The sequence below is a fragment of the Spea bombifrons genome, chromosome 1 (assembly GCF_027358695.1).
Source record: "Spea bombifrons isolate aSpeBom1 chromosome 1, aSpeBom1.2.pri, whole genome shotgun sequence".
Classification (NCBI taxonomy): domain Eukaryota; kingdom Metazoa; phylum Chordata; class Amphibia; order Anura; family Pelobatidae; genus Spea; species Spea bombifrons.
The window spans coordinates 112,174,440-112,201,114 of NC_071087.1; the positions used below are offsets into that span (position 1 = coordinate 112,174,440).

Here is a 26,675-nt window from a genome sequence, read left to right on the forward strand (position 1 = left end):
GAGAATTGGTTGTATTTATAGGCTTACTTTGTTGGCCTAGCAACATAATTCAGGCCAGCGTACGATACCTGGACTTCGTGTCTGTGAGGGGACGGTCCATCTGGCCGCCCTCACAAAATGAATGAGGCGGGAAAATCACCCGTTTGTGTGATTATGAAAGCATGCTGACACTAACTAAACGATTATCTTTTTTACTAAAAGATTTAATGTTGCAATTCACTTAGTTCTGTATTTTGTATCGGATGTTTTGCATGCGTTTCCCGTTTTACTGCATACCTAAGCCAGCGAGCTAGCCGTTTAGCGTGATTTACTTGCCAATTTTATTTTCGTGTTTTTTTTTTTCCCCCATTTTGTTCTTTGGATTCAGACACCCCGTCTTCCTCTGCTCTGTTTGAATGCTCAATGGAGAGATGATACTGCTATCAAGAACTTTGCCGTTTTGATGTGTGATCGGTCTACAGATAAAATCTGCCACTGTATGCCACCAACATGGTGTTTCCCTATAGGTAAAAGTCACACTCGGAGTTAGGTTGCTGGAGCCTTGTCGGAAGTGGCTTGAAGATCTTTAGAATGGCAGGGAGGCCAGAAGATGACGAGCCTCTTATTCTTACCCTTGAAGAAAATGGAAGTTGTGCTGATTTCTCTAGAGAGGGCGCCAACAGGGACCTGACCTCAGGTAAGACATTTTTATTCACAGAGAAACCGGTGTTTAACTTTCAAGCTTTCTAAGGACAAGAAACCAACCTTTTTCCAAAGATTTTATTTTCTGTATGGAAATAAACATTATTCTTATGTATCTGCTGACCTTTGGCATCTTGGATACCTAGGTATTAAATGACTGAATTGTTATTTATTAATTTTATGGTTCAACTTTTTTGTTACTTGCAGCCAGAGAAGAGTATGATCTTTTGACCGATCTCTCGGAGCAAGGTCGGGTGTCGGGGGATTCAGCCCAGAGCTGGGGAACCCGATATCAGGAAGCTGCCATCTACCTCCAGGTGAGAACAAGGCTGGCAACCAAAGTAACACAAAGCCCTATGTTCTTATTTGTGTTCAGGAACAGGTGTAAACATTATATGTTTCAGTGGCTGATTAAAGTATACAATGTTCTGCAGACTTTGAAAATCATATATTAACTCAAGAAAGGGAAAGAAGCTAATGTTTAACATCTCGTATAAGCACCAATATTCTTCTCGTTGTGAGGCAGGAGTAATGCCTATAATGCACAAGGGTACTTACATCACTGGCATTTAATTGACGATACTGGCAGAAATGGGTTTCTGGAAACAAATGTATAATAAGTGATTATTATACATTTCCCGACCACTATTTTCTATAGCAGAGGTACCAGGGCCGGCCGAAGACTTAACGCCGCCTGGGGCGAAGTTTAAAACGCCGCCCCCCCCCCCCCGCCGACGCCGGGGGGGGGGGCATTTTAAACTTCGCCGACGCCATAATCTACGATCCCCCTGTACTTACCTTTAAACAGTCCTGCGGCGAGTCTCCCTGCTCTGCCACGGTGCCGGCTTGTAATGCTGAGCGCCGGAAATTGACGTCACTTCCGGCGCTCTGCATTACAAGCCGGCACCGGGACCGAACAGGGAGACTCGCCGCAGAGGAGAGAGAGAGAGGGGCGCCGAGCCGGTAAGCGAAAACCACTCGGTGCCCCTCTCTCTCTCTCCTCCGCTTCAAAAAACAAAAAAAAAGCGCTTGGGGCGGCAAAGTGCCGCCCCTTCTAAAGTGCCGCCTGGGGCAATTGCCCCAGTCTGCCCCATTATAGGGCCGGCCCTGAGAGGTACAGGGATACATCCTTGTTAACAAAAATCAGACGGCTGGTCACAAAAAGTACACTGGGACTGATTTCTAAGGATATTGTAAGCACATAAGATAAACAGAAAATTAGCACCCGCACAATGCCAATATGTATTGCAGAATTAACCTTTTTTACATTACACGCCGATTTTTGTGTTCACCCATATTTCTCCTCTTTCTCAGTTAACGTACCCACACAAATTTATTTTTTTAGCACACGTAGGGCTTTCTTTTGGAACCATATTCATAAATGTGAGATATTTTATATGAATAAAATCCTTAAAAATAATGGTACACAGCTAGAGCCAATGGGAAAAATACAATATATTATTTTGCCTTGATTTTGAAATCACCCTATATGAGTGGGATTTTTATCTACTTTGACCCTTATAGGGCAAATACCGGTATTGGAAGTTAGGCACAACTTTTTCCAAACAATTTAGCATGGTGGACTATAGGAGTACTCACAGATATCAAACCGTCACTGAAGATAAGACACCCAAGAGTATGTTACTAGGTCCGTTTTGACACTTTTCAGGCAGCCGTTTTATCTCCAGTCTCTTCCTGTCACGGGAATGGGAGCTTCCTTTTAGCAGGAGTGGAACCCAGTGGCAGAGAACCAGATAAAAAAAATACAATAGTCCGGAACGTGGTAATAGATGAGGATCTAAGAGACATTGTGCTCAGTCCAATCTGTGGTCAAGGCAGAGACAGCAGAGATGGAGGGTCAAAACAGGAAGCCAAGGGTCAAAAGCCAGGGAAACCGATGATATGGGGAAGGTAACAAGAGCTGGCAATGAAGATTATAGAGCTTCGTCTCCATGTACAAAGCAGCAGAATAACTCGGCTTAAAGGCAACAAACTTTAAAGCCCACAGGAGCAAGGAACACTACGTTTCCAAGCTTTGTGATTTACTACTGTGTTTGTTGTGTTTGTCACATGAACATAGCATATTGCTTTTTCTCCCTTGCTCAGAAAATAAGCGACTGCAGAAAACTCCTCCGTTATTTTTGTATTAAGCAGTAAGTTAGTTTAGCTCCCCCACAATTCAAATTGTCGCATGTTTTTCTTCCCTTAAAACTAGTCAACCAATCGTATTCTTTTGTATATTTCTCTATATATTTTTTAAGGTAACTGGGGAGTGTTGTAGGAGGGTGCAAATTAGATTTTTTACTATTTCTTATATAGATGGATACGATTTTTTTTTTCTCTACTCCTCTGCCCCAACTGTCACAGGGCAAATCATGCCTTTGTTTCACAGCCTGATTTCCCTCTCAGTTCCGAAAACCCCACGACATACGGGAAACGTCCTTGGTCCTCTAGGACCAGTTTTTTGTGATGTATCCTCTATGCTGCTGGTTATTAAGGGGTTGTAGATGTCTTTCACACATGCAATTTCACGGCAGGTAACAATGAGTTGCCCCATCTGGTCTGCCCGTTTTTCCTGAAATGAAGACTCAGACCTTTAATCTGTTCTCAGTCTCATCTTAGATTCGAGGTGGTAATATGCCTGTCCCATGCGTGTTTAAATTCTCCTCCTCGTCTTCTGCTGGGAGGCTATTATACCTCATTGAGTAGGTAATAAACTCCAGTCTCGTGTGCACTGCTTGTCATGATCGGATATAAAATGCACATGGGGCACGGGCAGGTCACTGCAGAGCTCGGTCGGCTGCCGCCACTTGGAAAGTAAATGCTGCTGGGTTTGTGTATATCATTACAACATTTCCTATATTTCCCAATAGCATCCTGAGTCTCTCCATTTGTGTGTGTGTGTGTGTGTGTGTGTGTGTGTGTGTGTGTGTGTGTGTGTGTGTGTGTGTGTGTGTGTGTGTGTGTGTGTGTGTGCAAAAGGACCAGAATAATTGTCATGGGTTTATGTGAAGTACACCCTTAAATACTCCCAAATTCTTAGGGGACAATATTCACTTTTTACACCAACCCTCAACGATCAACAGATGCTCACCATTATGTTTTTTAGACTGCCGGGATGCTAATATATTCCTGATTTTTTTTCTTTTCCAGGAGGGGAAAAACAATGACAAGTTTTACACTCATCCTCGTGATGCCAAAGCTCTATCTGCTTATCTGTTTGCACACAACCACTTGTTCTATTTATTGGAACTCGGCACAGGTCTTATGCTGCTACTACTGTCACTATGTGAGGCTCCTGCAGTCCCATTTCTGCGCCTGGACATTTACGTATGTATTTATTGTTTCACAATGATGTACTGCAAATCGGTAATCAACTGTAGCCAGCAATATTATATATTAATAAGTGATTAAGGTGTAATGTTTGAAAAGTGCTCTAACAACCAATTAACTGACCCAAAAGACTATTTTGCTTGCTGTGATCTTATCATCGCGGTACATGTGAATCAGACTTCATCTCTTGTAAAAAGAACAAAGCTTGGTGGCACGTAAGAACCATTCGGCCCACCTACTTTTCCTGTCTTTGGTCCTTGGCCTTGTCTTAAGCCTATCTCACACATGTTTAAATCCAATTACTTTATTAACCTCTACCACTGTTGGAGGCTGTTCCACTTATCTACCATCCTTGCTCCTTTGGGAGGTCATGATGACCTAGAATGTAGTGTCTCCAAGTAAGAATATCAATTAAATACTACATTAAAAATTCTCTAAATCCTTATAATAGTTTTATCATATTTTCTGTGTTTATGAATGCTTGATATTTATCTTTTTTTCTAGTGCAATTAACAAGGCACTGATCCACATTGTATGAAATCCTAATAAAACAATGTCTTCTGTCCCTTTCCAATCTGACATTGTATTTGCAGGTCCATGCTACACTGGAGCTGCTAGCACTGGCACTGGTGGCGTTTGAGCTGAGCATGAAAATGAGATGGCTGGGCTGTCGGACTTTTCTGAAGCATCGAAGAACAGTGCTAAAGGTCAGGCCTTGTTTGGTACAAGACTGGAGCAGATGGTTTGATGATAATGATAGAAAGATTCAATCTGTATATGTTTGCAGGAGTATATACCACTATGCGTGAATCTGCATTTACACTTTACTTTGTTACTTTAAAAAAAACACACAGGAAATCGATGCATATGTTTTTGTGTCATACATCTATACACATGCATTTATTTATACATCAGGAGCTATGATTGTATTGTGAAGTCTGCCTAATGTGTGATAAGCAACATTTATAACTGTGATCCCGCAGAGCTGTGTGCTACTGGTGCAGTTTATAGAAGCCATCGTGGTGCTCGTGAGACAGACTTCTCATATGCGTGTGACACGAGCCCTGCGTCCCATTTTCCTGGTGGACTGCAGATACTGTGGAGCTGTCCGGAGGTAAGGATATTACTGACCTGTAATCTGATTTATTGGTGCGCAGTAGTTATACCATATCTCTATATTGTGAACGTTTAATTTACATTGAAAATACATTTATGATCTGCAAGGTTACATCCCACGTCGTCTGCTCTTTCTGAAAGACTCAGAGGGTACCTCAGTAATTGCCTTAAGCGACCTTTTCGCCTAAAAAATACTTGACGTTAACCAAAAACAGAATTGGTTATATATTTAGACAGGGATAACACCTAAATCAACTGCCTTTCTCAGCACATATGTCCATCTTCTGCTTGTGGTAAGAGTATTCTAAATGACTCTAAATGTTTTACCCCCAGGAATCTACGTCAGATCTTTCAGTCTCTTCCGCCTTTCATAGACATTCTTCTTCTCCTCCTGTTCTTTATGGTCATATTTGCCATATTGGGTAAGTACTGGAGAAGAGCGGAGCGTTGGTACACCAGTTTGGGTTATAAACTGTTTTTTTGGTTTTTTTTGTGGAGACTGTTTTTGCAGTGGCAGTAAATAACTTAATTTTCCCTAGTTGCTAGTAAAATATAGACTGAAGGTGCTTTCCGTTTTGTTGCTTTTAGTCTAGTTAGTTGACAAATATCGTGCTATGTCCCATTCTGGACTGAGCAGTTATAAACAAATACAAAAACTATTCATGTCTCGAAGTACATAGTGTATGACGAGTAGAAGCTAACATAGTGTATGACGAGTAGAAACTAACAGATGTGTTCCTGTTTTGTATCTTAATTACATTTTTAGGAAGGCATTGTTAGTATCTTCTGCTACATAATATTGGAATGTTATATAAAAAAAAAAAAAAAGTGGGGGCACATGATAATTATACACTTGGCATAAGCACTTATGGCTATATTATGTCATTTATTTGTTGCTTATTGTTCCGCTTTGTGATCTTTTCTAGGTTTCTACTTATTTTCTCCTAATGTTTCTGATCCGGTAGGTTTGCAAGTCTTTTTATTATTTTTTCTTCTTCTTCATCACGGTGCTCACACTGTTTTTTATACTACAATAAGCTGCATGAAGGGTTTATTATTTGGATGGTTAAATGCCTGCTGTGTGCACCTACACGTAGCATATGATCCATCTCTGTATGGGTGCCCCAGCTTTTTATTTGTGGTGTTTGTGCATGTCTGACCTACACTATTTCACGTTTCAGTATTTTAGCACTCTGGAGAATAGCCTTGTCAACCTGTTTGTGCTTCTAACAACTGCAAAGTAAGTGGCACCCCTTGCTACTGTCAATTGCCTATAAACACTGGTAATCCCTCAACGTAACACAACACCTTTTTGTATTGCAGTTTTCCAGATGTCATGATGCCAGCATACTCTCGCAATCCATGGTCTTGCATCTTCTTCATAGTCTACCTGTCTATTGAGCTGTACTTCATCATGAACCTGGTGAGCTTTCCACAGTGCAGCTCAACCTTCTTTCATTACACATCAACAGGACACATTCCACTAATTACAATTACATGTGATGTTGGTGTGACAAACGACTGGCCAAACCTTCCGGGTCCTTCAGAAACTTTGTACACGTGTACCAATAGTCACGGTTTAGCAGGTAGTGTGGGCCAAGGACTGGTTGGGGAAATCCTCCTATCTCCTAGGGAGATTAAAATCGATGACGGTATGTTGTGGCAAAGTGACCTCCATTGTAGCTCCCACATGGCCACATCAAAGATGAACAGTATGGTTGTGAGAAAAAAGGGATGGGATAGGGTAAGCCAAAAACCTGTTACTAAATTCCTTGGTCCTGTAGTAGATTTAACATTGGGGGTGCTGTGCCAGCCACTACTACCTAGTTTAGGAGACGTGAAATTTGGATGGTAGCGTGGATTGCGTAGAACTACGATCTATTCATGTAGTAGTTGTATAGGAGGCTATAGGTTTAGTTGTGTGCTGTAGCCTGAAGCTTGCTGAAAGAGTAGGGTTATGCAGGACACTTTGAAATGGTCTGATTGGCTGCTGTCCAAAATAGTTTTAAGCTTGGAGATTCCCAGCAAACGCATCCATGTTCTGAATGCTTTTTTTTTATTTTCTCCAGCTATTGGCAGTCGTCTTTGACACTTTCAACGACATTGAGAAGAAGAAGTTCAAGTCCTTGCTATTGCACAAGCGCATGGCCAGTCAGTTCAGCTACCAGCTGCTTCTCAACTCCCAGGTATCCAGAGGAAGCAGTAAGTGGTGTGGGGTATCTACCAGAGGCCTGGGGCACCTCACAGCTTGGCGCTGTTACCAGATTATAGCATCTGGTTACCCATCTTGCGTGCGGGAGTTCCTTAAGTAGACACTTCTTGGTAAATGCCTATTTTCTAAATTGGCATATTGTTTTAAGTGTTTATTTCCTCTATATGTGAATGGAACATAATTTCGGATTTTGCTCTTTTACACTGGACCTTCTTTGAGTTGCCGAATTTATAAAATGTACTATGCATCATGTTAAAGAAGGCTTATGTAAATGAAAAAGCTAGATGGGCAGCTACAATACTTCATATTGGGTAAGTAGTAGGAAGAGCCCCTTTTAAGCCAGGAAAAGATTTGTTATACAGTGACCTCTGTAGCCAGGCATGTAAATGGATACACCTAATACCATGTGTCTGTGTTGCTGTGCCTGTCCTTGTAACTGTTACCTTTTGTATATGTATCACGTACAAAAATTGATCTAGCAGTGTGTATTGATTTGTCCATACCTAAATATCTTCATTTGCAGGGCCCCCCTGGAATCTCCTATCGTCACTTTGATGGGGTGATGAGGTTCTACAAGCCTCTCATGTCCGCTCGGGACAGATATCTTACGTTCAGGGCCATGAAGCAGAATGGAGCAGATAACCTCCGGTAAATAAAGGGTCGTGGTGTCACGTGTGTGTGTGTGTGTGTGGGGGAGGGGATTCAGATTACTCTAGTTGCCAGCCAGCTGTGTAATTTTATAGCAACCAGAGGCATGTTCATTAGCAGCCTATGTGTATGTGTTAGTCGCAAATACGTTAAAGTACAATTCCAGTCACCCTCATTAGGTTTGTTATAAGGAGTATTAAGGCATCTGAACTCGCACGTATACTGTAGTTGCTTGAGTCTTTTGCTTTTCATACAGTTTGTATCTTGCAGGTTAAAAGATTTCTACCAATTTTATGAAGTTGTGGACTTGAAGTGGAAGGTGAGTACCTCTGTGTGATTGGTTAGTGGCGGAGGGGTTTAATCCAATGTTTACTAGCTCTCTGCGTTTTCAGAGCCTTAGTCAGCTCTTGTTCCTCTATATGAAGTTAAATGTATGATGCCAAAACCTAGAAACAAAGGCTTCAGAAAACGACCACTAAAAGTAAAAAAAAAACAACAAAAAAAAACCCACTAAGTTTTTATTGGATCTTAAATCTCCCCGAATATTTCTCTTTCACTGAAGTAATACATACATTTAGCACTCTAAATTCATAAACACTATAACCTGCTTTATATTCTTCTGTACCGTGCCATGCGCCTTTGCTCTGCTGCTTTGTTACGCGTCCCTCGTCTGTGTTTTATTTACCAGGCTGGCGTGAGCCTCATGTCAAGGTTGACTGATTATTTCATTTCTGCAGGTACAGCGAATTCGGGAGCACTGGTTTGATGACCTCCCTCCCACAGCACTAATTATTTTTAAAGGTACAGGAACAAGGGGTGATTTGCTGGGCTAGAGATCTTTATCAGCATAATGACATGGATGGATCGTCCACTGCTGCTTTCTTATATCTTATTCTCTTCGTATTAGTCTTCATTGGCCCTTATGTTTTGATTTGGCTTCTCTTTCAGGTATTAATGTGTTGGCAAAATCTAAAGCCTTCCAGTATGGAGTGTGTAAGTTATCTATTTCTTCTGCATGCATGCTTCTCTGTGCAAATCTGAATATGGATGGCTTGATATTTAGTTTATCCTGCTCTTAGCACACTTTTTTTTCTTTTTTCAGTCGGTATATGTTCTGTATATATTCATTTAGTGATGTTGAGTTCCCAGCAGTAAATTGCCTATAGAAATCGAATGTGTTAACTAGTAATTCAGTCCTGTATCTGGTACTATCTTTGCCATTCCCATCACTCTTCAAGTTTCATGTTTTTCCGTTGCTGATCACATGTGTTCGTTCTTCTACTCTACAGATATAGTAGTTGCAATCAATGGCTTCTGGATTCTGACAGAGACGTTTATGCTGCAGGGTGAGTGTGATTATAGATTTCACATATGGTATGAAGATCCCTTATATCAATAATCAACACAAAACAGCACAAGTGTGTGTCCTCACACTTGCTTCACGTGTAATTGCCTGTTTACTGTCCTATGGCTTCACAAGGTGACCTCCCAGACATTTCCCTCTTTTTCAGGTGGTAATTTTTTTCCACAAGGTGTCCCTTGGAGCTATATTGTTTTTCTCACATGTAAGTCTGCAAGCCTGGTATACTTGACATTATTTTCATTGAGTCACCTCTCATTTCGATTTCAACGCTCATTTATTTACTTGTGTTCTAGTGTATGGGGCCGAGCTCCTTCTGAAGATTACAGGCCTGGGGCCTATGGAGTACTTTACATCAGGATGGAACCTGTAAGTGTGCGATATTGTTAAAGGGGAACTTCCAGCATCTTTCTATTACTAGTTCTTACATAATGTTTTCAGACAGCTTCATGTTAGCCATTTGTATGTGCCCAGGCTCTGTTATCTTGGCCTAATCTACTAGACAAACACCCTGACCCCTTTATCATACGGCAAGTAGTAAATAAAAAGAATGCCTCTGGTCTTAATCACACAGCCGGTCACACTGACTAATAAAAGTCTATGGTGGGTACAGACTTTTTTAGCATTGCCATAAAGAATGAGCGCCATGTGAAGATCACATAATATATTACGTGTCTGACAACAGCCTCCGGGTGTATTGGATCAAAACAAGATTTCTCTTTTCAATGAAAACCTTCATTACTGTATAAAGCTTGGTATGAATGGTCATAAGTTCCTTGGAGGTTTGGCCTGTTTAAACCATGTTTGTCATCATGCTATGCTTTGCCACCAGCATTTATTTTGTCCTGATTGTGATACATTTTACATGGATTTGTTTTTAAATGTACGAAGTGTAAATGATCTGGGTTTATAGTCAAACGCTCTGTTTAGTTTTATCTTCTCCCCTTCACAGGTTTGACTTTTCAGTGACTTTGCTGGCTCTGCTGGGACTACTGGCTCTTGCCTTTGATATGAAGCCTTTTTATTTTATTGTGGTGCTGCGACCTTTGCAGCTGCTCAGGTGAGTTCGCAGGATACCTGTATTGAGGATGCAGGGAGTTTAATACATTTGTGGAAGTTTCAGGTGATGGTTTTATACGCACACATTACTTACCTTAATTTTCTGCATACCAGTTTGCACCTCATCTCAGTTTGTGTTGTTTATGATTCCTTCCAGGCTTTTTAAACTGAAGAAGCGTTACAGAACCGTATTAGACACCATGTTCGAGTTACTTCCTAGAATGGCCAGGTAATTTTCTCACCTTTTATTATTTGTCATCTATGAGTTTTATTTCTCATCTGCTTTAATCAGCCTGTCTGTGATTTTGCATGTGAGTTTGAACTCAGACCTCATTATGCATTATGAATTTTCCCAAGCAAAAGGGTCATGATGACCCTACACAATACCCAGTAAATGTAGTAAGCTTTAAAGGTTATCTTACCTACAATGCGGTGTCAGCCCAGCTCTTTTTGCAGCAGGAGCTCGCTGGGGTTAGTCCTTCATAATTCATACTAACGTTACTTTATTGAAACTACAATGTTTCTACAAACTAATTTAAAGAAAGCCCTTCTTAATAATTTCTTTCTCCCTTCCTCCACCCCTATGTATTTATTGATAACAAACCATACACAGAACGAGTAGAATACAGGTAAACATACATATATCTTATCTTTTTTTTTTTTTTATCTCCCGCAGTCTGGGTCTGACTCTCCTCATCTTCTATTATTCTTTCTCTATTGTGGGCATGGAGTTCTTCTCTGGAGTGCTGTACCCCAATTGCTGCAAGTGAGTATTTACCATCTGTATTTTATAAGCAGCTGGGGCTTGTGTATCATTACCCCGAATAGGGAATACTGAGAAAAGCATAGTTGAGCATGGCAGAGATAGAGAGAGCACCGTGTAGCTTGCTGATATAGATCGAGGGAAGTTACATATGAAAGATTAACGTGTAAATGGGAAATATTAAGCACAAAGAATGAAACAAATGTAAAAGCAGGTGTGGAGGCATGCTTCAGTGACAAAGTATTGGTGGAAATGTACGTAGTGACTAACACTGATCTGTGCTTTTTTCGTTCAGTACCAGCACAGTAGCGGACTCCTATCGTTTCCTGAACCGCACTGTGGGAAATCAGACTCTGCCTGAGGAAGGATATTATTACCTGAACAACTTCGACAACATCCTTAACAGTTTTGGTAAGAGTGGACAGAAGAATCTCAAATTTTAGTTAAGTCAGTCAAATGTAAAGCAACAGTTTAATCTCCTGATAGAGTCCACGGTACTACTCCAAAGCTAGAGAAAATCAAACAAATCTACAGTATACTCTGCGTACCAACTGCTATTAAGATGCACTAGTGTAGCCAAATTTGATTTACATATACAACATATCTGTAAACATTTGTGGGCAGGGTCTGCGGGGTATGTATTCATTTGATTTTCTCTCAATTGTTAATTGAACATTGGCTTGGCTGTGGTGTTCCTTTATACTTACGGCACACAAGTTATGATTTATGAAGAATGTGAGCATCGTGTGACGCGTTTTGTATTTAGGACTCATCAGAAACTGAATATGACTGCTTTGATGAGGGTAAAGAGTGACCTGTACATTTTAGTTTTTGTCTTTTTTTGCAGTTACACTGTTTGAGCTAATGGTAGTTAACAACTGGTACATCATCATGGTGAGTGCCCCTCAGCCCATGGCATAATTTAACAGTCGGAATCTCTGCGATGAATTGGTGATGGGTATTTTTCAGACAGGAATCCTGTTGCAATGAATGTATATATATATTTTTTTTTAATATTCAGCATGTAGTTATGACATTAGTGTAGAATCTGTTTTAATCACTTAAAATAGGTGTCTGTGTTAAACCTTTTATTAGAGTGGGAATGTAAGGAGATTGTCTTCATGGCCTACAACTGTAGATGCTTTGAAATGCTGGTTAACAAAAATGATGATCGATTTTGGAGGCTGTATTGGTGTCGCATTCTCAAATATATATGTATATTACCGGTACTTTCCTTGTGTAATTTCTGGAACAAAAATGCATGTTACGGCATGGTATTACATTTTCACTTAACTATGTATCATCTCCCACAGCAGCAAGATGCTTGCTTACATTTTATATTTTGACGTTTCAAAATAATCCCATTGCACTGTAGTCTTTAAATGTTCTGTTTCTATTGCAGGAAGGTGTCACATCCCAAACCTCCCACTGGGCGCGATTGTTCTTTATGGTTTTTTACATTGTCACCATGGTGAGTGGTCAGTTTAATGGCCAATCCTTTAGACCCCACAAGCCCCATGTACAACTCGTCTTATTATTTCTCTCTAGGTTGTGATCACCATAATCGTGGCCTGCATCCTGGATGCATTTGTGTTCCGCATGAATTATAGCAGGAAGAACAAGGATGCAGAAGGTAGGGCCAATGTAACAAATAAGTGCTTTTTAAGTAAACCCTTAATAACCCTGACTGTGACACAGAGAATGCAGGGGAAATCACTATTCGCATCAGGCTTAGATTGTGGGTCTATTATTGAAGAAAGGCAATGTTTTAAAATATTGGACAGATGGTGAAACACATACAATGTTTCTGCAGGGATGGCTGTGGTGGTAAATCCCATGGCATTGTCTGAACTTTGTATTAGCTAGTTTCAAACTTCATTAAAGATTGGCAGTGAATGAGCTTAGTTGACACTGAGTGGTCGCTGTGGGCAGCAGTGCATGCGCAGGAGTACACCAAGGTGTTGGCTTGTGTAAATGGGCACAGTGAGAATACGTTCTTTTGTGTTGAATAAGGTCCATTCCTTGCATTTGGTGAACGGGGAATTTACAGTCTTAAGCTACTTTTTCTCCACCTCCCTTATTTTTCGCCTGGATAGATGAAAAGGGAATTACTATGGAGATAGAAGTGGGGAAAGAAGAGCTGACTTTGATTCTGAAACACGCTCAGAGCAACGATGAGCAAGCTCAACTCCGCAAACTGCTCTTACACCTGCAGTCTAATGAGGTGAGAACCATGGAGGTATCCCTTGGTCTTGTTAACTGTTTCATATGCGTTTTACCTTTTTTCATTTTACCGGTGCTTTGCAGCATAATGTACGCAGCTTCTCAGCATGGTTTGTTTTCACTTGTCTGGTCTAACATACCCTCGGTACGTTACCTTGTCTTACCTACTCTTTCCTCAGGCTTCATCTGTGCTGTTCTTGGGCCGAAGATCTAGAACCAAGAGTGACCTGAGCATGAAGATGTATGAGGAAGAGATCCAGGTGAGATGGATGTTATCTTGTATCAGATTATGAAATGTATTTGCCTCTTCTGCTGAAACTTAATATGGTCGGCATTATGATTTGCTGCTCGTTTTGTAACGAGTTTTGTAAAAAGTGCAGAAAAGAGTTTATTTAGAAGGGATTTAAAAATGGCATATCCATATCCTGTTGTGAAGCAAATACCGTATTTACTTGATTATGAAATGAGTTTTTTTTCACAATAAATCATCTCATAAAACAGCATCTTCTTATATAGGTTGTCTTTTAGTCAAAAGCACTCAGCACACACCCTCTCCCCCTGATTGGAGGAACAGGCAGGAGAGAGGCTGTTCCAGGGATGCGTGCAGTGGCTCCGCCTTTTTGCGGCTTTATGCAGACGGATCGGGGGAGAGGGTGTGCGCTGATGCTCCAACATTTTGCGGCGGTACCTAGGCAATGGAGCTGATACAGGTGAAGAAGCGAAGCTGCGGAAAAGGAGACATGGACACAAGCGGTCTGCGGGAAACTTAGGGAGACGTTGAGAGTGAAAGCACTGAAAGGAAAAACTGTTTTGTTTTTTTTTAAGATTTTTTTTTTTTTTTTTTTTGGAAGGTTGTCTTATAATCGAGCAAATATGACAGTTTACAAAAAAAGAGCAATGCTAAAAGTGGTAACCATAGATCAGACTGGTATCAGAGTTGGTAATCACAGTCCCTATTTCATGGGGTAGCGTTTGGGTATTGTAGCCTAACATAACTAGACAAAGTTCATGAAGGTTTCTTACACTCCAGCAATCCTATGTGCCTTAGCTGGTGCTGAATATATTTCATCAGCCCGTGTTATTAAATAACCTCACCGAACCTGCGAATGCAAAAAGGTTTACATTTGTTTTATAAAGAACACAATAATTGCTCAGAAGAAGTTTTTTTTTTCTAGGATTTATTGCAAAATCATTAGATGATCTCCTTCTGATCGTTGTATAGCATGCGTAAGACATCCTCTTGGATATGAGGCCTCCCGCTGAAATGTGCCTTTTCATGTATAAAAGCTAGTCTGCTTTTTTAATCTTCCTAAAAATAGCCATTTTTGTATGAGAACCCAGTGTATTTCCCTCGTACAAGTGTGTAACTGTTTTAGTGCTGGGAATATTGGAAATGTATATATCGTGAGGTGTACGCGACGAGGTGACAACAGCAGGAAGGAAAATAACCAAGAGACCGGAGCTGCCACTTATTAATAATCAGATTGTAAGACAATGGGCCGATTAGATTCCGTGCAATAAATTTAGCGCTGGTTGTGTGTCCCTGCAGGTTACGATGCAAGATTGTGATATAAGACCAGCAGCAGGCTTTTCAAAGCTAATGGATTCCAGTCCAGTTTGTTAATTTGTAATGTTAGCAGGGGAATTCTCAAAGCCAGATGTATATATAAAGACGTAATGATGTGTGAGGTATGGATACAGAGGGGGGGGGGCATGCATAGAAGGAAATTCTTCTTGTTCCGTTTTGTATATAACTACCTATGTAATGTATTGTACAGAGCGGGGACCACGCATATGTTTTGTATCGTTGTGCGTAGGATCTCTACCTGCTTCTAAACAATGTACTTTGGGCTGTGGGGCACTTAGTAGATAAAATGTGGATGCTGCTATGGTCAATATGGAAATCCCTGGAGTAGGCATGATTGTATGGAAGGTACTTCGTGCCCCCGTGAATGCCATTGGCAAGTACATGTCCTGGCGCAGGAGGCTTAGTGCATACATTACAGCAAATACTAAATAAAGTCATGTGGTAGCCAGCCATACATCGTGACTTATTGGGTGTAGTCCTCGATTGTGGACACAGCTTAGGGTTGTAGAAAAAAAACCTAGTAGGAATGGGATCTCTGTTGCGTGCGTGTGTGTGTGTGTGTGTGTGTGTGTGTGTGTGTGTGTGTGTGTGTGTGTGTGTGTGTATATATATATATATATATATATATATATATATATATATATATATATATATATATATATATATATATATATATATATATATATATATATATATATATAGAAAATTGTTGGGAGAGAGGATCTGAGTCATATATAGTTAATACTTTAATAGCTTATTTTTCCCAGACTTTGATTCTGTAAAACTTTGTAAGAAAAGGCCTTGTTAGTAATAATGCCAAAGCTCAAGCCTTGGCCCTAAATTGCATTATCAGTGCAAGGCTGTCACAGTCTTGAAAACAAGAGAAAATGTTGGCTTCTTAAGGTTTTAAACGGTTCCAGATGTTGGAAAGTCTGTATGCTTGATGGTTGAGTCACCTCCACCCATCTTCATGAACAGCCGTAAACCATCAGGTCCGAGATCATGTTTCATTAAATGGGGGAAAAAAGCATTATCTGAGAGTAGAAATTTATTGGAAGACGGGAACTCCGAAAATGCATTCTGTTTACATGTAATGTCTAGAAAAATGGGTGCTGGTACTCTTATTTATTTTTAAACAATTTTATTCGGTCGTATAGGATCAAGTATTACATGTCACATCGTGGTAGAAGAATGACACAAGTGCTATACCATTCATTACATTTTATCAGCTGCATTAAAGAAGCTGTACGGAAGAGGAACACACTTCTTACACCCTAATAATACTGTTTGAAGTACAAAGTAGAAACCAATACGTGGAGTGGCATCAAACACCCACATTTCTCCTGCTATTGGTTAAGTCTAGACACTTGACACCTGTGCCGTAAAATAAGGGTGCCTCAAAATAAGCGAAATGTGGTGACTTGCTAGGCAATATGTGGCTTCTGGATGAGACATTAGACCGTCTGCAGCTTTTGTACTTATGTGATGTTTATGTGAAGGGTTCCAGAGGGGTCATAGGTAGGTGAGTATTTCTGGCAGGGTGGTTCTCCCTATAAATTCAAATGGTAACAAAAGTTTGGCTTTTATCGTAGAAGACTCCAAAATTCCACTATAGGCATTGGGTGTAAACACAATGGTTAATGAATTAAGTAAATAAACGGAACACACATATCTGATGGGTTTAACGACATTCCTGTTAATGCAAAGAAAGAGACTTGCATGTCGTTCTTTAAAAGAAGACACTGTACATCCATGCATGGAGGATCCAGCTGATTGTGTAGTTCATTATCAGACTTTTCAGGCGTCTGTTAAAAGAATTGAGCATGTGTTTAGTCTTTTGCCAGGGTTACTAATAAAGCGCTTGCACGCAAGCATTGGGCATGAGCACTGTCCTATCCTTCTATGTTGCTGGTACTACATACACTATACGGGGCAGTATACGAATCAACTACAGTTACTATGGGTACTTGTATGCATCCGTTAGAAAATGAGTTGTACAATATTTTTTTATATATATATATGTTTTCAGAATATAACGCTATAGATGTTATTGATAAATTTCATTCCAGTGTAAAATGTCAGCATTTTTAAGGATTTGTCACTATAAAAACCAGTGGAATAATCAAAAATATAGATAGAAATATGTTCCTATGGTGATAAGAGCACTTGTAAAACTTTGCACCACAATAACTATTTTAAATAGTACCTTTTTATGCAGAGAACAACATCCTAACAAGTCATGTAATAAAATGGAGGGAACCAGGTTAATATATAACATAAAATGATTCAAAACAAGCCATTTCACTGTTTTAGAGACCTCTGATAACATAATGAACGTTTTGTGTATATCATGCAATAAATAGACCAAAGGGTTGGATATTTCAATTTGCGGGTTAATGTTCCGAGATTGGTGCAAGATAATAAAATGAAATGTTCTTACATTTAATTTACCTTTTTTTAAAACAATGTTTTTCTTTCTGTTCCATATTTAATGTGCTGATCTCTTTCTGCTTTCCCCAGGAATGGTACAAGGAGCACGCACAAGCACGTCGGAAGAAGTCCATAGAGCTACAGCATCCTCTAGGAAGCCTGCGTCCCCGCTCTCGCACCGTTAACTGAGCTATCACACGCTATGCTCATCTCACTATGCAGTTATCGGTATTAATATTTATACTTCTCAAGGGCCAGCATAGGCCTGGCAGGGATTATGGTGTTCATGTATGCGGCTATGGTGAGTTCTAAGTCTAACAACACTCCAGCCCGCTTGTTCCAGCGTCCTGAAAGACTCTTTAGGCTACCAGTCCCGAAATAACACACATGCTAATCAAAAGAGACTGTAGAGCTTTATTAAAATTTACTGGGGTCAAATGACTATTTTCATACTGGTTTTGAAGAGGATGGCAGGGTATTGCTGTTCTTGTAGTACAGAATTGTATAATATTTGCTCATAGGAGGCCAAGGCCCGAGTTTTCCTACTGTTTCCTACTACATACAATGTTTCCCAACGTTCTCTGCCCCAGTTTAATATATATATCCTTAATGCAGACAATCAATGCTGGTTTTCCCAATCTCTTCTTCTGCTGGACTGGAAATGTGTTTACCCTTTCATTGTAGTATCGCACTTGGCATCATAAAAGAGGATAATATGCGTGTATAATACACACACACACACATATATATATGAAGCTATATTTGTAACATTAATAAACTTTACTTTTATAACAGTATTTCCACGTTGTGTTTTAGTTTTTCAATCTCAACATGTAATTATGAATTACTGTAATATGCAAGGCCTATAAACTGGAACATGTAAGTATAAATTGCTCAGAATGCTGGTATTACCCTTTTTAACCCTTGCTGCAATTTATACACCTCCTATTGAACCTATCCAGGGCAGTTGTGTCACAACTGTATGTCTTCATGCCCATCTGAATATATATTTACCCATACCAGGGCAGCTACTATATGAAATAAGTGTAGCGTGGATATATCTGCTTTAAACCTTTGCAATGAGTTAAAGGCCAATAAATATATAATTTGAAGGGCACACATGAAAGTGGATGCAAAACAGGAATCGGGGGGGGGGGGGAATCTGTAATTGCCTTTCCGAGAAAGTGATACAATAAACGATAGCTTTTGATCATTTATTAGTGATGACAAGTGACATTATCATATTTCTCCAGCAGGTTGTGCAATGGTTATACGTGTTCCAGGTAGAATACAGCATGCTAGCAGTCGCCTCCTAAAGCATGCTCATGTGTTCTCCATGGGCAAAATGAGCATCTGAAAATTAGTCCAAAAAAAAAAACAATACTTTTTTAAATGTATCGTTTCAAATACAGATTATATTAAACTCATTTTTTTTATAAAAAATTTTCACATATTCTGATGCTTCAAAAAAAAATACACTTTAGCCTTAATTCAGGTAGTTTTTGATAGTAAAGAATAGAGTTCTACTTTGATCTAAACTAAGTAGTAATACCCCCCCCCCCAAAAAAAAAACCTTCACAATCACGCGGTGTCTGTGACAAGGCCCTTAGAAGTTATTGGTGCCTACAGGCCATTTGGTTACAAGCAATGGATGTGCCTACCCAAGGTACACAATATTTTACCGGTCCTGATGAGACTGGCAGTGGTGTAACAATGCTGATTTCTGTGCAAGCCAGCACCTTACATAATGTGCTATGGAATCATTTCCCATCTTAGTCATTGCTGGCAAACACTGCAACATGCGTGTTTTTTTCCTAACAAAAGGGATGCAACAAAGAATACAAGAGGAAGCATATTTTAGAGGAGGAGAATTATTAGAGAGACAGAGTCTTAAATATAATGAGAGGGTGGTAGGTAAGTGGAACAGCTTTCCGGGAGAAGTTATAGAGCTTAATACACTGAATAGGCATAAGGCTATACAAAATAATAAAAAATAAAATAAAGGACCTTACGTGAAGAGAAATGGACAGAATAAATGGGCTAAATGGTCCTTACCTGCCATCAAATGTTTTGTCAGATGCACTCAGGTCTTGGTCGCCGCTGAGGTGTGTATGATCCTATAGATGTCTTACAACTGCAACCAATGCCAGATTGTCCTATGATCCAGGATGCTATAGATAAGCACGTACCATAAGGTGATCCTATTAGCAGCAATATGAGATCCCTCAATATAACTACTTTCTAGGGTTCAACATATACATCATAAATTACCTGCAGATAAATAGGGTTTATTGTAGGTCTGATTGCATGACGTTAGGTGCTTCTGGATTCTAGTGAACATTCTGTAAAATCTATATGCTTACGCAGCAGCAGGAACTGCTATCAAATGCAGTAGTTTATAGTTATTGATCAGTCTCACAAAACTGGAAGAAGTTTATCCCATTCCTCTGCAGAACATGCAACATCTGCGGTAATCTGAGAATGAACTGCTCATTCAGGTCCTGCTAAAGTAGGTTTACAATTTGACCGTTCTTTTCCGAAACATTAAATTCCTTGCACTTCAACCATTCCCAAACCATGACACCGCCTCTTTCATGCTTGATTGTTGGTATAAGATAATTAAAGCAATGCAGTGTTTGCTCACAAAAAGTTCATCCGTGGAGTCTCGATGTACTGTATGGCAAACTTTAGACAAACTCTATTGTTCTTTTTTTCTGCTTTGCAACTCTGCCGTGAATCCAAATTTTTACCGTATGAACATAGCCCTTCGTGAAGACAAGAGGCCTGCATATCCCTAGATCTTGTTCTATGGTCATTTGTGACCTCTGAAATTATTCTATGGCTTGATCATTGAGACAATTTCTACATTGGATTCATCTGTTGAACTTCTTGAGGAACATCAATGTTCTGTACAGCAAACTCTAGACAACCATTCATTTTCTTCTTACAGAACAGCGGTTTCTGTTTAGCTATTCTGTTTTGCGGTGGAACCATGGGCATTGTGACTTCTTAGATGAATTTACGACTTGATCATTGAGCCATTCAGTCTTAAACCTCCTTCATTTAGTACATATTGCTCTGTCAGTGGTTCTGTGGCACCCAGAGCCTTAGAAATAAAAATAAATTAACCCTTTAGGGGATGATAGTATCTAGGAGGTGGCCCACAGAATGTTGTACTCTTTATGAGTCATCTGTACAGTTAAAAAAACAAACACACACTGCTTACACAACAAAGGGAACAAAGTGCCATCGTGTTTCAAAGGCTGACATTCAACAAGGGAAACAATATGCAAGCAACACACCAAAATAGAATATTGCCAACATGTTGCAACCAGATGACAACCTAATACAAAAATAGATTGACATAAATCTTTATATATACCGGTATATATACATACATATACTGTATATATGTGTACGGTATATATATTATGATATAAATGATATATAGTATGATGTAGATATTTATCACACAATATAAATTTAGTTTATATCAGTAAAAGACTGCACTACACAGACACATGTAACATGTAATTCCTAGACTTTTTTTTTTTATTTCACCTCCAAAAAAAATGATAGCGCAAGGTGTCACGTCACAAGTGAATGAAAGCACTAATATCCAAAATTAAATAAAAATCCCACGTCAAAGGGCATTGCAAATTTAGACATGAGAACCAATCTCTAAAATGACCCATGTTTAACCAGTCCTAATAAATCCACCTAACAATGAAACCTACGTTATATAGCATTGAACTAGAAAAGGAGCCATGATTGGAATGTGCTGATCATCTCCAACGTTACAGATACAATAATGAAGGAGCAGACCTCAGCTGCCATGTCTGACTGTCTAGTAATATAAACCTTGTGGAAAAAAAATGTAATTGAATATAGCAAGCATACATTAAAAATTAATGTAAAATGCAGTCTAAAGTAGGCAATATTCAGCCACACTGCAAACCAACACAGAATTGGAAAGCAGTTGTAAAAATAGCTGTCTTTCTAGCTACAGCAGCAAGAAAATCAATTGTTTAAATGCGGATAATATGAAAGGATAATTAGTAATTGTACAATGGAAATGAACTATTGCTTTTGCTGAAAACTCCACTGCTTCTAATACAAACAAATAGATTAAATTTATTTATAAAGCGTTATAGTGGAATAAAATGCTATGCTTGGATCCTAGAAAAAGAAATAAAAGGCATATTTTCAAGGTGTAAATTCCACATAAAGGGTTTATTGTTTCCAACAATGCACTTTGACCTCTAACAGTACCTATATTATTGGAGTGAACCAAAAATGCCTTTCTTGACAGAAAAAAAGGGCATTGGCATGTTAACTTCCTAAACAAATTCCCCCTTTTTTGGATCAGTATTGCTTTTATACAAATTCCATTAACACTTAAGCATGGCAGTCTCTGCTAGGCTGGCTATCATCTGTCATCAGCTGTCTCTACTTCACAGTTTATTTAAATTCCACTGCAGACGTCACAGTCAACACTCTGTTCTAGATCGTCTATCCAAAATCCCTTTACGGTAGGTCTCTTTAACCAAATCCCCTACAGCTTTGTCCATCCAAGACTTCTTTGGACTGTGTATCTACTTTCCATCCCAAGTGCATTTGGACTGTGTACGCAAACCCCAAGGTAGACGGTTCTGGTGCAACTCATCTAATTCACTAACAGCTAAACCAAGGTTATCTACAACCAAGAAAAGCTGTGCCTACAAAAAAATTTGCATTGTGCTGTGATTATTATTGTGGTTCTGTCTATGGTATATGTGTGTGTGTATGTATGTATGTGTATATATATATATATATATATATATATATATATAATATAATATGGTTAATAACAGTCTATGTAGATTCTGTACAGCAGGGATAGTTGACTTGCATAGTAACATTAATCTGTGGCTCTGTTAGTGAGCGGCAAGGAGCTTTATTCTCAGGCCTCCGCTGGAGGAGACCGAGGGGTGTCAGCCTCGCAGGGCGGAACGTGGAAAGTAGGTCGGTGGATGGGAGGGGGATGAATCCTGCTGCTTTTAGTAATGAGAGTTGCAAAAGGGGTCACAAGTTCAGAAGCAGCTTGGGAACAGCGGGCTGTCAAAGCAAGCAGAGCATAGCTCGCTGACAGCCTCCGCACACACAGACACATATGCAGAGTGTAATACACACAGAGAATGCGTTGCGTAATAAGACATTATTATTATTAGATTTCTGTTTTTAGAGCGCCAGCAGATCTGTACAAACACACACATTAAGGTGTAGATTGTAAGATCATTTGAGCAGGGCCCATCCTCACCTGTTGTTTCTGCAAGTCAGATTGTTATGTTATATACTACCTGTTACGTCCTGTCTACCCTTGCGGAATCTGATGGCGCTATATAAAACAATAGATAATAATATGTAGAAGGCACTGACCACCATAGTGCAAATGGGCTGGGTACAGAGGAGCTCTCCGATCTCCTCAACCGGCCCACTGAGTAAGAGGTGCACTGGGGGGTCTGATTGCCCTATAGGGCACTTTGTTCCCCGTTATGGGGCAGAGGGGATTCAACTCTCAGTTCTGTTAGAGATGGGCAGGGAAGGATAGTAAAGTAAGGAGATGATAACAATATGAAAATAATTGCAATCACATTACGTTTTTATTAAATACAGTGTGTTTCAAACACCGGTACATCAAGTATATGAATACATAGAAAAAAACACATAAAAATCACAAACTACAACCCATATAAGGGATTAAAAAACCTGAATTTACAGATTATATCATATGATCCACTCTGGAATATCCCCTTAGTGACAAAGCCCGTACATGTATTGTTTTCAATGGGTTTAGGGACCGCCCATTGTCCTTAAGGGGGTTAAACACACTGTCACATGCTGGATGTAAACAGTCATCCAAATATTCAGAACTCAGCATTTAAACAATAAAGTTGCACTTAAACCATAATAAAATGATTGTGAAAACCCTGATGGATGTGGAATGTACCAGTCTATTGGATTACTCAACATGGCACAACATTCCTTCACTGCAAACAGATCTCTTTTGCACTATGTGTTATGTCCTGTTTTCCCATTGTACGGCGCAATGCTCCAGATGATGGTTCAATATAAATCAATAAATAACAATAATACTAACTAAGAAGCATCCAGATTTCAGAGGAAAGCACCACTGATTGATGGCAAATAACATGAGCAGATAGAGGGAATTACAATGAGAGGAAGTCATTTGTTGTATTTTGGGGTTATAATCCACATCTGCAAAGTTGCAATATTCTTCAGTGTACGGTGCCCTTTTATGCAAGCATCTCTAAATCCAAACTACTAAATCACACCTAGGAACTTTCTGCGTTTACCTGGAGTCTCTGGGTGAAGCGCTGTTTCCCTGGGTCTTTGGGTCCTTCTCCTGACTCCTGAATCCCCTCCCACTCCCAGTCCTTTTAATTCTGGGGGTAGCCCCAATCAAGCTAACCACACCCTCATGTGGCTACCCCCTCCCCTGTGCATGGATAACCCTGCCCCCATGGAGCCACTCCTTCAGAAGAAGAAGACCTCTGGGAAGCTCCCACCTAGTCTTAGTTCTATACTCAATGACATTAGAGGTGGTGCCACCATAAAATCAAATTAAGCAGCTCCTTAAGGACCCTATTGGTCTTCAGGGCAAATCCTAGGACCAGGACATAGATTTTTTACACTGTAACGTCTGCTTAAACATATTATAAATATCGTATTCCTTTGCTTATGCGTAATCATCCTTTTCATTACTTGTAAGACCAGACTAAATCCTCTCGCTTAGTGCTGCCCCTGAGGATTTTATAGTATCTCAACACACTGTTCCACAACCATAAAAGCTCTCCATCAGCTCAAATCCATGGGCAGCCTTGTAATAAATAATAAAATACATACAAGAATGTCATTTTGGAGAGGTATAGCAGAGATCCTTGAAACAAAAGACATGTGCAAGAAGTAAGAAACTACAATTCCTTGCCAAATTAATATTCTACCCTCTGGACATAATACCCTGCTCTTCCACTTTAACAATATTAAAATTTACAATATACAGAACTGACAAAGATTAACACACATTAATTAAGACATACTGGCACACAAGGAGAAGAAATTGTAAATTGTAATATATTTATGTAAAAGTAGATGAGGGAGGAAATCACCGCTATCAAAATATGATGGCGCTATATAAAACCATAAATAACAATAATTGCATAGCGCAAACTAAGGCTATTCTCATACTAAGCTATTCCACTACATCTTAGGTCCATTTTGATCTCCTCCCTTTAGATATTTTCCCCAGTATGTGTAGAAGGATGTTGTCCCACAGTAGAAAGGTTGTTCTCTTTTCGCTATCGTCTTATTGGTTGGTGTTGCTATAATGTCCTTTGTCATTGTCATCTGCCTTTGGATGCTTGCTTGGGTTGTCTCACCCTGCTTGGTCCTGTTTATCCACTGGTGGATCATCTAAAGCCCTGGTGGGTATATGAACAATGGGTCTCAACCTCCCAAGAAAAGGGCCATCTGATAGACATGCCATACCTGCTGGTAGACTGTTTTTTAAAGTACTTAACCATTTATTGTCACCTTCTTTCTCGTCTCAACCTTTTAATGTACTGTAAGCTTGCAAGGGCAAGCTCCTCTTCCCCCTCTACCAATATGTCTTAATGCTATTGCCCATTTCACTTCCCTTTTGCTTCAGCTCTATTAAATCAGCTGATGCCCTATAAATAAAGTATAATGCAATTTAAGAAAGAACCATGGATAATACCAAAGATCCCCTTCTGTATCCAGAGGAACTAATTGCCAACAACTTTCTGCTGCCCTTGCCAACAGTTTGTAAGAAGTCGGCATTACATGCACCATACTGTAATTAATAACGGCAAAATGAAATCCGTGTTAATATTATACCAACCATCCCCAAGAAAATAAACATATATAAAAAATATATATAAAAATCATGGAAAACATCTACTAAATTTCAAATGCCATAACAAAAAAGACAAGACCAAGGACTGATTAAGGTCTGTGTCTCTGCATCAGGAAAAATGGGCAGATAGCATGGGCTGAATGGTTCTTATCTGCCATCAAATTCTAATTCTGTAACTAATATTATATGAATGGTAGAACCATGCACTTCAATAAAAGCAGTTATAACATATGGCGTTATTATACCTACAACATACCTACACAGAATATCAAGAGGGAACAGTATTATTAGCAATCCTATGTTACGTTATTATAGCAGTGGTAAAAATAATATTAAAATTCTAAAACTGACCCTAGATTTCTGATGAATATAATTTATATACATATTTGGCAGAATTTGTAAAAACTGGGAATGTGGAAGATTTGGAGATCTGTAAAGTGGCACTTCCAGGGAAGGACTAGGGATAATGAGGCTGTCCTGACACTTTAAGGCCAGTGGCCACCTAATGACATCAGCGCGGCCGGCGGCTGGATATGACAGGCCACATATTACGCTTTTATGCTCACGTACTATGTGACTGGGCATATCTAGCCAGTGGCTGCACACTGCAGCAGCTGATCTTCTACTGAAACAGCCGATAGAAGTTTGTATGGAGCGGTCAGGCAGCAGCCCACCGGGCATTTGCCCGCTATGACAGATGGCCAGTCCAGGTCTGGTTACTTCCCTATAATGTTATTAATATAAATAATGTATAACTAGCTGTGGCAGTAATGACGCTGATAACATATGTAGTAACTATTATAATCCTCCTGAAATAAATATTATCGGTATTAGTAATAATACAGGTAGAATTAGCTTGTCGGTAGAGACTCAGCTGCAGCTTAGCACTTAAGAACGTCGAGTAGGTGCACAGGAGGAAAACGATCACTGGCAAGTAAGTAAAGAGGCTCTTCTACTTAATCACTAAACAGAACAAATCTTACTTTTACTATAGGTAAGGATTGCTTACTCTTTTCTTAAACAAGTTTAATATGCCCAGCAATATTAATATGAAAAATGTCACTAATATAGTAATTATACAGATACCAGCACTAGTGATAGTAGTAACAGAAACATTACAGCTACTCATTGTACTAATTGTACTAATGATATTGATAACAGCGATAATTAACCCCTTAATGACAAAGCCTGTACATGTACGGGCTCAAAATGCATTGTTTTCAATGGGTTTAGGGACCGCCCATTGTCCTTAAGGGGTTAATAGCAAAATGTAGCAAATTGTGTTAATATTTCGAGTATCAGTGCAATGAAAAAGTACTAGTACTA

General features: G+C 39.5%; 1 protein-coding gene across 1 annotated transcript; it reads left to right on the plus strand.

The window, feature by feature from the left end:
* Nucleotides 1-491: 491 nt before the first annotated feature.
* TPCN1 (two pore segment channel 1) lies at nucleotides 492-18,210 on the plus strand. Its single transcript, XM_053468851.1, has 27 exons — nucleotides 492-676; nucleotides 889-998; nucleotides 3,835-4,011; nucleotides 4,608-4,721; nucleotides 4,998-5,128; nucleotides 5,464-5,552; nucleotides 6,057-6,091; nucleotides 6,312-6,370; nucleotides 6,454-6,553; nucleotides 7,200-7,316; nucleotides 7,866-7,990; nucleotides 8,261-8,309; nucleotides 8,728-8,791; nucleotides 8,939-8,983; nucleotides 9,280-9,336; nucleotides 9,502-9,555; nucleotides 9,647-9,719; nucleotides 10,303-10,410; nucleotides 10,567-10,638; nucleotides 11,086-11,175; nucleotides 11,468-11,583; nucleotides 12,020-12,066; nucleotides 12,575-12,643; nucleotides 12,721-12,805; nucleotides 13,269-13,396; nucleotides 13,575-13,655; nucleotides 17,504-18,210. Exons 1-27 carry the CDS (start codon nucleotides 571-573, stop codon nucleotides 17,600-17,602), a joined length of 2,400 nt encoding a protein of 799 aa, XP_053324826.1. The 5' UTR covers nucleotides 492-570; the 3' UTR covers nucleotides 17,603-18,210.
* Nucleotides 18,211-26,675: the final 8,465 nt, after the last annotated feature.

Bases quoted from the DNA above. Each gene is read 5' to 3' on its own strand.
- TPCN1 (XM_053468851.1), top strand. From the start codon at position 571: ATGGCAGGGAGGCCAGAAGATGACGAGCCTCTTATTCTTACCCTTGAA. The intron at 6,092-6,311 runs GTAGGTTTGCAA...TTCACGTTTCAG, and splicing joins CTCCTAATGTTTCTGATCCG to TATTTTAGCACTCTGGAGAA. The intron at 8,984-9,279 runs GTAAGTTATCTA...TCTACTCTACAG, and splicing joins AGCCTTCCAGTATGGAGTGT to ATATAGTAGTTGCAATCAAT.